General features: G+C 35.4%; 1 protein-coding gene across 1 annotated transcript; it reads right to left on the bottom strand.

Annotated features, from left to right (window-relative positions):
* Positions 1-1,399: 1,399 nt before the first annotated feature.
* On the bottom strand, positions 1,400-11,833 carry LOC104528031 (huntingtin-like; the record flags this gene model as incomplete). The annotated part of the gene is made up of 13 exons (XM_010171917.1): positions 1,400-1,555; positions 2,323-2,452; positions 2,632-2,762; positions 4,380-4,462; positions 4,632-4,771; positions 5,154-5,308; positions 6,009-6,109; positions 7,282-7,408; positions 8,664-8,851; positions 9,676-9,771; positions 10,059-10,236; positions 11,283-11,428; positions 11,620-11,833. Coding segments are annotated over 13 exons (1,845 nt in total), but the record flags the coding sequence as incomplete, so codon positions are not given.
* Between the last annotated feature and the right edge of the window lie 831 nt (positions 11,834-12,664).

Here is a 12,664-nt window from a genome sequence, read left to right as displayed (position 1 = left end):
TCTCCAACAGGTCCGTCCCCAGCTGATACTGCTACATGGGGTTGTTCCTTCCCAGATGCAAGACTCGACACTTGCCCTTGTTGTATTTCATTACACTTCTCCCTGCCCATTTCTCCAGCCTGTCTAGCTCTTGCTGAATGGCAGCACAGCCTTCAACCTTCTCCATCCTAAATGATTCTATGTTTAGTCTTCAAACATAAAGCTGGTATCAGATAATTCACTTCCTGTTACCAAAGTACAAAAATGTATTGGGACTATGCAAAATCTATTCTAAACTGTTAGATTTGAGGAGTTTGGGTTTTTTTTTTTTTTCTTACAACCTGTTTTTAGTATTCAGTAGAAATTATTTGTTTTACCTTGTCCCTGTATTCACAAAGTATGTAAGATACAGGCCAGTTTTACAGTGTGTGCTCTCTAGTTGCTCTTTTTAAGCAGTTCTTCTACCTAACTGAACATAGGACAACAAGCAACTCTTGATGGAACCAACCTTTTTCCCCCCCTCACACTAACCTGTTATATTCAGTTGTTTGCTTGAGAGGTGTTAGTTCACTGAGTGGGAAATTACAGCCTAGTCAGAACAATCTGATCTCTAAAACTGTTTCTGCATGTTTGGCATCACTTTCACAGCCTTCCCTTGCACAATTGCCTCCACAATAGCTACTAGAAGTCCTACCCTAAAAGTCTTTCAAAATTTTTCCTACCACTGTTACCCATATAGTTTTATATTAGCCTCATAGAGTTTCTTAGAAATGCTAACTTCTTCCAAAATAATTTCTAACTTTTTTTCCTAAATAATCCCACTTTGAAATGCCCATTGGAAAATTCTACTGCTCTCTCGTCTACAGATTTAAAGTCAGCAACACATTTCATTAAATAACTTGCATTAATAATGTTCTTCCCCTAAATACAGAAGAATGCAGTGAAGTAAAGCAAAGAGTGAGGGAAAGAAAAGGGATACCTAACTACCATGCTACGCATTCAACACATGCACAGTCCCAGTCGCTCATGAGATTACAGCCATTCATTCACCTGTAACATGAACCTAGCAATAGCTGTCTTCATTTCTGGCCTGAAAAGTAACAAATGAGTCCAGGGCAAACATAACACTCAACTGAATAAGAAAAAACAAAAAATACACTAAATTAAGCTCAAACCTCAAAAAAACCCCGAACCAAACAATCTTTTTGTTTGAATATGGGGCAACTGGAGATGATGTTTGCAACCTCTGAAAGCCCAGAATACATATCCTATTGCTTCTTATAGCCATGCAGATCAGCCAAGATATTTTCTTAGAGACAAACCACTCTTACCAAATACATCAGATCTTGCAGCAGAAGCCAAGGATGAGTTAACCCAGACACTCATGAATTTGCAATAAACTTCCATGAGAATTTCTTACCATTCCAAGAACAGCAGCTGCTTTACAAGTGGCTGGTATCAAATACTGTACAAGAATCTCATCTTCTGATGGATGCACCTTTCGCAATTCTGTCAGTGTTGTATACATCATCTCAAATTGATTCCTTTCTGTAAATAAGTCTGATACTGCCAGAAGCTGTACACAAATTAAAATTTAATATAAAAAAGCCCATTAGCAGACAGACAAAAATTGACTCTCCCTTCTTTTATAACTGTCAGCAAAAGATTCTTTCATTGATCTATTAAATGTGTAAACATTAATTCAAGTGTCTGGAATAACTATTCTTAACTTGTCCAGAATTAATTCTACCATCCATCTCAGATAACAATTACCTCCAAACAGTCCTTTTTTCCAAGAGGTTAACAAAACCAAATCCACTATATTAAGTAATTCTGGAAAATGAGTGAATGTTGACATTTACAGTGTACTAAAACACCTCACAACACCCCATACATATTCTCTTGCAAGATTAGTATCATTTTAAGTCTTTTATGGCTATCAAGACACATTCCACACCTGTGTTCTTTATATTTAGTTCTACACATCAATAGTCAATTTAATCCTCTAGTACACTGTTGTTCCATCTTCATTTTTGTACAGAGAGACAGGATACGAAAAATCCTGAAAACTACTTTTAGTAAGTAGTCAAAGTAAAATATCAACTATCATTAAGTGACAATAAAGTGTTTGTAATGTAGTAGCAGAATATGCAATCCAGATGCTAATATAGTTTAAAATAGTAATGTTACAGTTGCTCAAGTTATATTTCTGCATTGCCAATATCATTGCAATGCCAAGTAAAATCATCCCATATATTAAAAGATGCTTTACAAATGCTGCTTAGCTCTGAACATTTGGTAACATACACGTAATTATGACTCTGAATAACAGTTTAGACTTACTGATCGCACCACTTCACTAATCAAAATGACTGGCGTTCTCTTGCTAGGGTTTGATGGCAATATCCACTGACTATAGAGTTCAAGCAAGAACTGAGAACAAGAATGTATATCTACACCAGCCCGATGTTTCCTGAAAGGCACAATAAGCAAGTGTTAAAAAGTCTATTTTTAAGCCCTGCTAAAATAATTGATTTGAAATAATACAGTTATTTACCAGTGTCTAATTTATAAAGCTGGCTTATTGATCTCAGCATGAAGAGATAAAAGCTTATTGATAAGTGAAATGAGAGACAAGAAAAAATAAGACACCTGGTGTTAATAGGAGAGGTTGGTGGTGAGGAAGGAGCAGGTACATCATTCTCATCTTCTTCATCCTCACCCCACTCTTCTTCTCTCAGTGGAGTGATATTATTTCCTAACCATATGGAGTGTATAGAGACCTTGCAACACAAAAAAAAATATATTAAAAAACCCACAACACAAATAGAAAAGCAGCACAACATTTAACGCTCTGTTAGTCAAATTAGAAAATCTTATAAATCCAATACATTTTTCATTTAAATGACAGGCAACAAACACACAGCCTCAAATAACTTTTGAATGAACTGCACATCTTTTCTTTTTTTTTTTTTTTTTTTTTTTTAACCTTTTTCAACATTTTAATTTAAATCACTTTAAACAGTATGGCACAGCAAAACCAGCAGCATCATGTGCATAGTACAGCAATACAGGTGATGCTGAAAGTAGCATCTGGCTATAACCCGGAAGCACACAAGCACACACTAACAACGTTCACGCACCATCCCAAAGTCAACGTACCAGATTTAAAATGTAAAGCAAAGTATAAGTATTTACAATTCCTATCAGAATTCAGAAAGAACTGTAACGACTGCAGTTCAATAGAAAACACACTCCTAACTCCTCTCAAACCATAACTCAGCCTATCTGATTGCAATATAACCTTTCTTCCGAAACCAGACAAGACTGAGCTATCAAGTCCTTTGACTCATGTTAGATAAAGTGTTATCTAAAAAAAAAAAAAAAAAAGAAAAATTCTTAGTTCTTCTTTAAGTTTTCTTTATAAAATGAAATTTTCAGAACAATAAGATGTGTTGATGGCATTTCATAAATGATCTGTCTAAAGATTCCAGAACAAAATCAGCACTTCCTGTGTTTCAATACAGACAGTACTTTTTCGTCTGAAGTTTCTTATCTTACATAGCTCAAGACTTCTTTTTTAGACAAAAATTCACCCTTTATATAGAATTCTTTTTCATGTTACACAAAAATGCATTTCTTTTTCAAGCAGGATGTCTAATGCCTAGTATTGTTGTAGAGTTAACAGGTTTTGTAAATAATGCATAGGGTCTGTAAACGTGCAAATACTGAATGTTCAAACCATTTAGAATCTCCAGAGAATATACAGATGCCTAGAGACAGGCAAGTGATTGTTTAGTCTTCTCTATGCAAAAGATTCCTCAAGAAAAATAATGTAATATGAGTTTAGTATTTAAATTTTTTTCCACTAATATATACTATTCAAATAATGAAATAAATACATTTAAAACTTGTACGTAATTTTATGTAAAGAGTATTTTTCAAGGAGATAACTAACTAGATAAGAGCTAATTTTTTTTTATTCACTGTATGTAGTGTTAATTTTCCAACTAACATCATACAATGAAATTTATGCGTCTACTCTGGTTTTATGTAAAATTAAGACAACATTGCTTATTTTATGTCCAGTGATTTTTCATTTCCTAAGAACTACTGCAAATATGCGTTAGCAAATTAAAATCCAATAGTTAAAGTGGAATCTAACACTACATGGGCTCTTTAACACATAAGGCTTGCTCACAGAGAGACCTCACACACAAGCAAAAATTCCATGAGAGGTGGGATGGCTAGCTGAGAGGAGTCACCCAGTTATGATCCACTCTGCATCACTCAGAGCTCTTGGTTTATGTTTGATGTTAAGCAGTGCCTTTTAACTGAATTGTCACAAACTGGAAGAAATGTAATAAAAAGTCAAGTTCGCCGTGAAGGTTTTAACAAACCTGTCCCAGTTTATAGTCCATATCTCCTATTTCTCGTTCAGTATTGATCTGCAGTAAGAGTTTTTCATGGCTGATAAGAGCACCTGTAACAAAACAGAAGACAAGTTCTTAAAACATGCCTAACAAAGTAGATGTGAAAATGGCTTTATTTCCTGCAAACTAGATTTCAAATAAATTCTTAAGAGTAATTTTTCTACTCTTTAAGTGTAAAAGAAATTAACTTTCCCCTTCCCCCCATATACATGCAGTTACCTGTAGTAGCAGGAGAAAGTGATGGAACAGGGTCCCAAGCTTGGTATAAGTGATGAGTAGCAATATTATCTCTCTTAGATACCATTGCTTGAATTTCCTGTTCAACAATTCCTCTGATAACACTTAGCTTCCTCCCAAACCTGAAAGCCCAACAGAAATCAATTTAAGCAGATTTTCCCTTTAACATTTTGTGCAAGTCTGACTAGCTTACTCTACAGTGCTATGTGTTTATGCTTATTTTCTTATCAGGGATGCTAAAATCAAGAAAGGTTGAGAAATATATTCTGCACACTGTTTACTAGATTTTATTAAGATACTGTTTTTTTCAGATACCATCTTTTAACTCAGCAGGTTCATGATGCTAAGTCCATGTAACTTCTGTGTAAGCAGACCCATCTGTATACAATCTTGCTTAGAAAGTACAGTGTATACACATTTTTGCTACAGCTAGATTAAGCAATTGTAGTTATGTATTAATCACAAGTTAACTTACATGTATTTCAAAGCCAGTAAAAAAAATACCTTGTGTCCAGAGCTTTTAAGGCTTTGTTACGGGGCTGCTGTTCCAAACAGCTAACCGCTGGATTGCCTGCAACAGGTATTGTCATTGCACTCAGCACCAAGGAAGTTATGGCTTGTACTGCAAGAACATTAATTTGGGTCCTCTCTGTATCTTCCTGTAAAATGAACTTACTGTAATTTGAATTGTAAAAAAACCCCAAAACCAAAAAACCTAAAAGGCCTGATCATTAATAAGCCTGACACCTAGACTTCTTTCCATCCAGGAATCTACCTGACATAAGCAATGTACAGAAAGCACTGTGACTGTAGCAGCAACACATCCTTCCACATCAGCCATTCTGCATGCATCCTCTCTTATCCCAACAGCATTAAAACCTCAAGATGTCAATTTTAGAGCTTTCAAAGTGCTTAGTTTCTTTGTTTGCATCTATCTGTTAGTCACCTATTGAAACAAAGCATCAAATAAGACCAAATCTGAGTTGGAAACTCTTCAGAGAAGGATCCATGTTAACTGTTTTTAGTAACTGCCCATTTAGGAACAAAACTCAACTCATCATGAATTTTCAGCAGCATTTTTCTGGGTATCATTATCCAGATGCATCCAATGTTTCTTCTGAACCAAGATACTACACATTCAGTATTTAGCACCACTGTAAAAGTGTGAGAAAACTGTAGTACTTAGTTCTTAAAATTTTTGGTTAGATTCAATTCATACTTGTGGTACTGACATTTTTCTCCAACAGAAGTATTTGGAACTACTCACATTGCATCAAGGTTTATTAATAGAAGTTTTTTTCTTAGTTTATTATTAGCTGAATTAAAATTTAATTTAAAAAACTCAGTGAATGACATTACCTCTTGTTGGTTCTCCTCTTGGTCCATTACAATAGGCTGAGTTACAAGCACACCAAGCAAAGTAGCCCAAGTCTCTTCAAACTGAGTACGGCTGACCCATCCTATGGAAACACTCGAGATAGCCATTTATGTCTTAAGGCAAACTTAAGCAGGGAATAGCATTAAGAAGTGATATATTGTTTCCATAGATTTAATTTCATACCATTTTCTATTCAATTCAGCATTTTTTATAATCACTACAGCTTAAATTTAAAGTGTTCTATTTCAGAAAGTGATGAATCCTTTAGAAGGGTTCTGAACATTACTATTTAAATGGTCCTGCTCAGGTTATTACATACATTGAAGTACTTTGATTGTCCAACTCTTGAAGCATTGAGATCTACCAGGTTTTCACAACACAGAAAATCATCCAGAAAACCAGCCAGGTCTCACAGGAAAGTAAGTCGTAGAGAATCCCATAATGATCCAAGAAATCTTCATGCCTGAAAAGCTAAATGACTGAATTGCCTAGAAATAATCCATTAAAATTCAAGCACTTCAGTTTTTCCAAACAGATTTTTACATATAAAAGACTGCAGAGGATTCCTGAATAATATCTTGCAGTTTATAATAACAATCTCGTTTTTGATTCTTTAGATAATGTCATCTTAGGCATTACAGTGATCAAGCAGGAATCAGAGCTATACCATAAGTCAGTCAACATTAAACTGTAATCAGGGCAGGGGGAACAAAAAAAACCCCCTAAAATCAAAGAACCTCTGTATAAAGGAAGTTTGATGCACTACCCTTGATAGTCTCATCTGCTGACAAAGGCTTGAACTCTTAAACCCCACTGCTCTTGTTCAGTAAACCTTGACATAATTAGAAGCTTTAAAGTGACAGCATCTCATTTAAAATATTGAGAGTGTGGCACTAAATTTTATTTATATACAATGCATCAATAAAAAAAGGGGGGAAGCAAAATATTCTCAAACATACTGTCAAGTTTATGCTCCAGAAAACAAGCGGATGTTCTATAAAGCACACTGAAATCACTCCTCTGAGTTCTAATAGTTTTTGGACTTATTTCTGTAATTTATAATTTTTTCTCTGCATTGAGCAAGACATAAGAATTACAACACCACAATTACTAACGTGCTCTGAAATATTATTGCTCTTCCACTTAAGCAACAAAAGTAAACAAATGGTACCAGATTCAGATATCCAGTAACTTTACAATACAGGTAAATGACCAACAAGAGTCAACTATACTAATTTTTAATTTTGTACATACCAAGTGTATTAATGCGATAGATGAACTCCTTGAAGATTTCTTTTTCTTGAAGAAATTCTACTGGGATTTCAGGAAAAACTGTGCCAAAGTCACCTGCAGGCTTTGGTGACCAGCCTAATTTCCAGACCTGAAGAAATACAATGACAGACTACTTATCCAAAATAGAAACAGTATTAACATGACAGCAACAAATATATATGCACCATTCAAAAGCAGTAAGATGTCAGTAAATAAAGTAATTCTCCAAATACAAAAAACTTAGAGAAAGATTAACTATCTAACACAGCCAATATACATATTACATCATATTTCTAACTTTGGGTTTGTTTTTTTGTTTTGGTTTTTTTTTTCATATTTCTCACTATGAATTAATTATTTAGTCCTACTGTCCAATTTTGGACATGGAAGCATGTAAGTTTCTTCCATATATTTCAGTTTAAAATTTAAGTACCAGGTGACTTCCAGATTGTGCAGAAATGACATTGAAAGGTAATTAAGGGAAAATAGTTCACATACTATTGATGGTTGAAAAAGCTTGAAGATACATCTGAGAGTGGACAAAAAATGTCTCAACCAAAAAAATGAGTATCTTTTGACATCCCCTCAAAAACAGTGCACTGAGAAACAGAGAAAGGGCCTTGAATATATCCAACAACTCACTTCTATTCTACCTAATAAGCATCTAGAAATGTTTCTGATAATGGTTTTGAAATTTATAAAAACTAAGTCATTTCACAGTACTAACAATACATGGATGTAATAACAAGATGTTCTTAAATTCATGTTACAGTGGCCAAAAAAAGACAAGACTGAAGTACCTTGTCCAAAGGATCTAAGATGAGTTAGGAAAGAACGGTAATACACAATCCCAAAGTACCTGCATGGCGTACCATGGTACAGTACCACACCCAAATACCTGTGCTCGCTCAGACACTATTGAGACACCTCAGCACCACTGCATCATTGTGGTACTTAGCATGACAAAAAATGAATTTGTCAATTCAGGTGTCATAAAGAAAACAGCAGTGTAAATTTTGCAGGGAAAGCAATCCCACTGAATGGGAGGAAATATTACCCCTAACAAAGCACCCAAGTCACTGCTTGCTTTTCCTTTCTTCAACTACCACCTGGACGTTCTTTCACAAAAGAATGTAAGAAGCAGCTATACTCCTTTCTAATAAAATCTCTGATTGCAAAGTGAACTCTTATTTGATATTTTTACAATGTTTTGCTACTCTGTTTAAAAAGACAAACTGACTAATCAAACTAGCTGAAGGCTGAAGTCCTACTGACAAAAAACTTAAGATGTAGCACAATATTTTTTTTTCAAAAAGTTGTTCAATAGCCTTTAAAGTTCCGAAAACAAAGCATAATGGACATACCAGGGGAGGTACTCTTGTGTAACTGTTCACTAGAGGCAGCCTTGCTAAACTGATGATGATGTTCTTGAGGACAGGAGTAAGAAACGCTGGAATACTGCTGTTTCTTTTGTGTCCCAGTGCCAAGACAGTCTGTAAGCATTCCACCATCTCAGCTACCATTTCACAAGCTGCAGTAATGTTTTTATCTTCTTTGTTGGGAGAAAGAAATTCAGTTTTATGAAACTATTCAAAAGCCATCATTTAAAAAGATACAGAAAAAAGGCAAAAAATACTTAATAAAAGAGTATGTTGACTAAAAAGGACAAAATCACAATAAGGATGTGGACAAAGAAACATTCTAAAATATTTCAGCTGGTTGAAGAATACTACTACCACCCTCCTTGCAACAGCTTGCACTGTTTGCCTATCTCAGTGCTGGAGATTACAGGTACCTGAGATCTGTCAGCAGAGCACCTCGTGTCAAGACCAGCAAGAACAGGCCACATTGAATAGAGCTTTTGTTAGAATCTGAAGTGACCAAACTCATCTGTTTTATGAGAAAACAGTCTCTTACAGTAAAACAGTAAGAAAAAAGAAAAGAGTATCTTAACAGTATCTTACTGTATACCAGCACAGAGGGATATGGAAAATAATACTGTCCACACTCGTGTACTTACTCTTGACCTTCACCTCAACACTGCTCCCATACTGTAGAAAAGCAGATAATGAATCTGCCACTCTTCATAAGAAATATTAACAATTCTACCTCTCCTACAGGAAATTTAAAAATCCCACAACACTTTAAAAAGTGTTGCACAGCTAACAGAAGTAAAATCTGCGTTAATGTTTTTTAAGAAAAAAAACAACTACATCTGTTAAAAATATGTCAATCTACATTTAATAAACATTTATCAAATAGAAGTAAGGTCTCAGATGAATTCTCATTGTTAAAAAAAGAAGTAATGGAAAGGGTGCCTGTAAATACTTCTTCTGTGAAAGTCTAAGGCAAAGGTGGAATTTGCTGTTTACTTACTCTGTGTGTTTGAATCACCTTCACCCTCACTTAAGCCTTTTGAAGTATTCTTCTTTCTTTCAGGACTAAGAAGTTGATTACCAGGTTCAACTGCAACTGAATTAGACAAAAATATTTCAAAGATATAACCATTACACATCTCATATTCCACTTTTATCTTCAAAACCACATAGTAGTCAAATATTTACAACACCAAGGCATCTACCAAGTTCAAAAGTAAACACAAAATTCTAAATGAGAAATTAAAATAGTAAAAATAAATTTGTCAAATAAATAATTAAAAAGGACTTGGAGGAAATACTCCGGACACCTAGCATTTGATCAGTGATGACTAACGATTTATTAAAGAAAATTTCCTCATTAGCTGTTCAAATTGGACTCACCTGCTTCTATGATAAATCTAACGCAATTAACTAAGGAGCAAGCATATGTCACATTAACGGCAGAAGCCAGCAAATTCCAGAGACCAGGCTGCTGTAATGTCAAACAGCAACAATCCAGAGCAGCTTCAAGATCTATACTTAATGGAATCTGGTCATGCATTAAATGCCATGATAGTGCCTGTGCAAAAATAAAAATCTCCTATTAATAGCAAATTCTTGCAACAGAAGAACTTATAACCAAAGGTTGGTTGGTTTGCTTTTACTCAGTAATATGTAAAGTTTTATTAGCAAGTTGTATTGATTTTTTTTCTTGAGAGAACAGAATTTATTAAGTACAAGAAAATTATAAGCACTATAAACTGTCTACTTATTGTCCCAAAAATCAGTGTAGGGCCATTCTCCCCATCAGTCTCTCCCTGTAAAAAGCTGCCCTTCTCCCATAAGCCCATCTCATTTACTAGCACAGGTCAAATAAAAGAACCACTGAAGAAATTTCTACAGTTAAGAAAACTGTCCAGATCAGAAGTTACTCAATGGTGATCAGTTGATATACAAAGGCTTAAACCATAGGCCTTGAACCAGAGTTAACTTTTGAGTGAACCTCCCAACCTGTATCACATCAGCATGAAATATGAGCGTGAGACTTTTCCTCCCACAATCCAAAGTCAGATGCATTCTACCAAAACAGGAGCTTCCCGGACACACCCCAGATCCTGGCCAGATCTCAGATGCACCTGAGTGAAGTGAAGGCAACCCACCAGATGTTACGGTGCCTTTCTCTCTAGGTAATTTGTTTGTGAGATTGCATAAAAGCAGGGCCCTCTCATAGCAAAGATGGAGACCCCGCCTACGAGTGGACACACTGCGTAGGACTTGCCGATTGCCGGGGAAGGTTCTCAGGCCCTTCGCTGTGACAGGGGCTCCCCAGCTGAAGCACAGATCTGGATGACAGTAAAGTGTTTGGGCAATTGGTGATGTATCTTTCTTAATTACTATAGTTAACCTATGCAGTAACGATAAGGTGCGTTACCCCGCTTATCTCTGTACCTTGTACCTGCCCCCCCTCCCACTCGGAAGAGAAGTAAAGTAAGTTTGGTTTTGTTTTCAAGTTGTTGTCTGTGTCCTTTTTGCAAACCCCATCAACTATCAAAACATCAGCTTAAGTCAAAGTTGTTCCCTCTCCCAACATTTCATCACATCTTTAATTATACTGTAATTTCTTACCTCTACTGACATAACCACAAATTTCAGGATATCATCCTCTTTGTCAGGAGGAACACGGAGACCAGCTGGTAGTTTTGAGAGCAACAACAAATACTGAGCCAGTGCGCGACAAAGTGTCATCATAGACTGATACCTCACCTCATCTCCTATAAAATAAGACTGGATGAAATTAGCAGTTTGAATTTCCCCCCCTCAATAAATATTTTTCAGAATTATTTCATTTCATAAAAACTTTATGCCACATATCTTGATTTTTTTTAAATAGTACGTTCATGTATTCAAAAGACATCAGTAAAGTACTTTTGCAGAGGAAAGAATAAACCATTATTTCTATTACCAAAGATATCGCTTAGTTTTTTCCAGTAGGCTGACGGCTCAGTTGGCAATAATGGTTGAAAAACCTGGTGGCTGGCAGGAAAGTTCTGTACAGTGGTAGACACATGATCCAGAGTTACCCTCCGAGCTGTTTCAAAGAAGTTACTCTTCTGGTCTCTTGAGATTTCATTCATGCCAAGGCTTAAACAAGGTGCTAACAAGCTTAGGTTGAATTCCTGAAATGAAATAGTAAGTAAAAAGTAAAGACATTGCTTTTAAAGAGAAGCTAAGTGTCTGAGGGTACTATTCTGGCATATTAATATGGTGCTAAATTAACAGTTTATTAACTAACTAACTTGTTATTATGACTGCTGCTCTATTATGGTAAAACAATACCATAATTAAGACCATATTTGTTCCACATTTAAATTCCAAACACTACTGTACTGGAAAGAACAATAAATGTGCTTATTCCAAATTTTCAGAACAATATGTGCATAAAGCTTGAAGTTGACCTACATACAAGGAATCTTCAAATAATGTTTTCAAACCAACATGTCAAACAAAAGTATTTTTAAAAGCAGCTTCCCACTATTATTTCTGCATACCAGCAGCAAATGTAATCTAGAGAATTTGAACAAAATATGTTCTTAGAAAACAAATACTTAGAAAAAATAGGTACAAGTTGCCCTTTACGCCAGATTTACTACCTGTGGCCTGTTACGGGCACATGACAAGTAATCTAGCACAAGTATTTAAAAGGTTACAGAAACATCTGGCCTTGTAAGAGACTGTATGGCAAAATGAGAAGATTATATGAAGTGGTAAAACTGGATTTTTGTGATTGCAATACACAAACTAATCTTCACTTCCACTCCGTATATCCAGCCTGCACTACTAGAAAGCTACTCAGCAGCATCACAAGACACAGAAATGAAACATATCTGCTATTTTAGTTGCCAAAATGAAGTGAAATTAAAGAAGTGAATTACCAGTATGATATAAATTTGAAGTGTTTACATTTAAGACTATAATCTATTAATCACAGAATCACAGAATGTTGGGGA

Source organism: Antrostomus carolinensis, unplaced genomic scaffold, assembly GCF_000700745.2.
Source record: "Antrostomus carolinensis isolate BGI_N321 unplaced genomic scaffold, ASM70074v2 Scaffold45177, whole genome shotgun sequence".
Classification (NCBI taxonomy): domain Eukaryota; kingdom Metazoa; phylum Chordata; class Aves; order Caprimulgiformes; family Caprimulgidae; genus Antrostomus; species Antrostomus carolinensis.
Note: the sequence above shows the minus strand (reverse complement) of the source record. Positions and strands in the feature narration are given on the sequence as shown.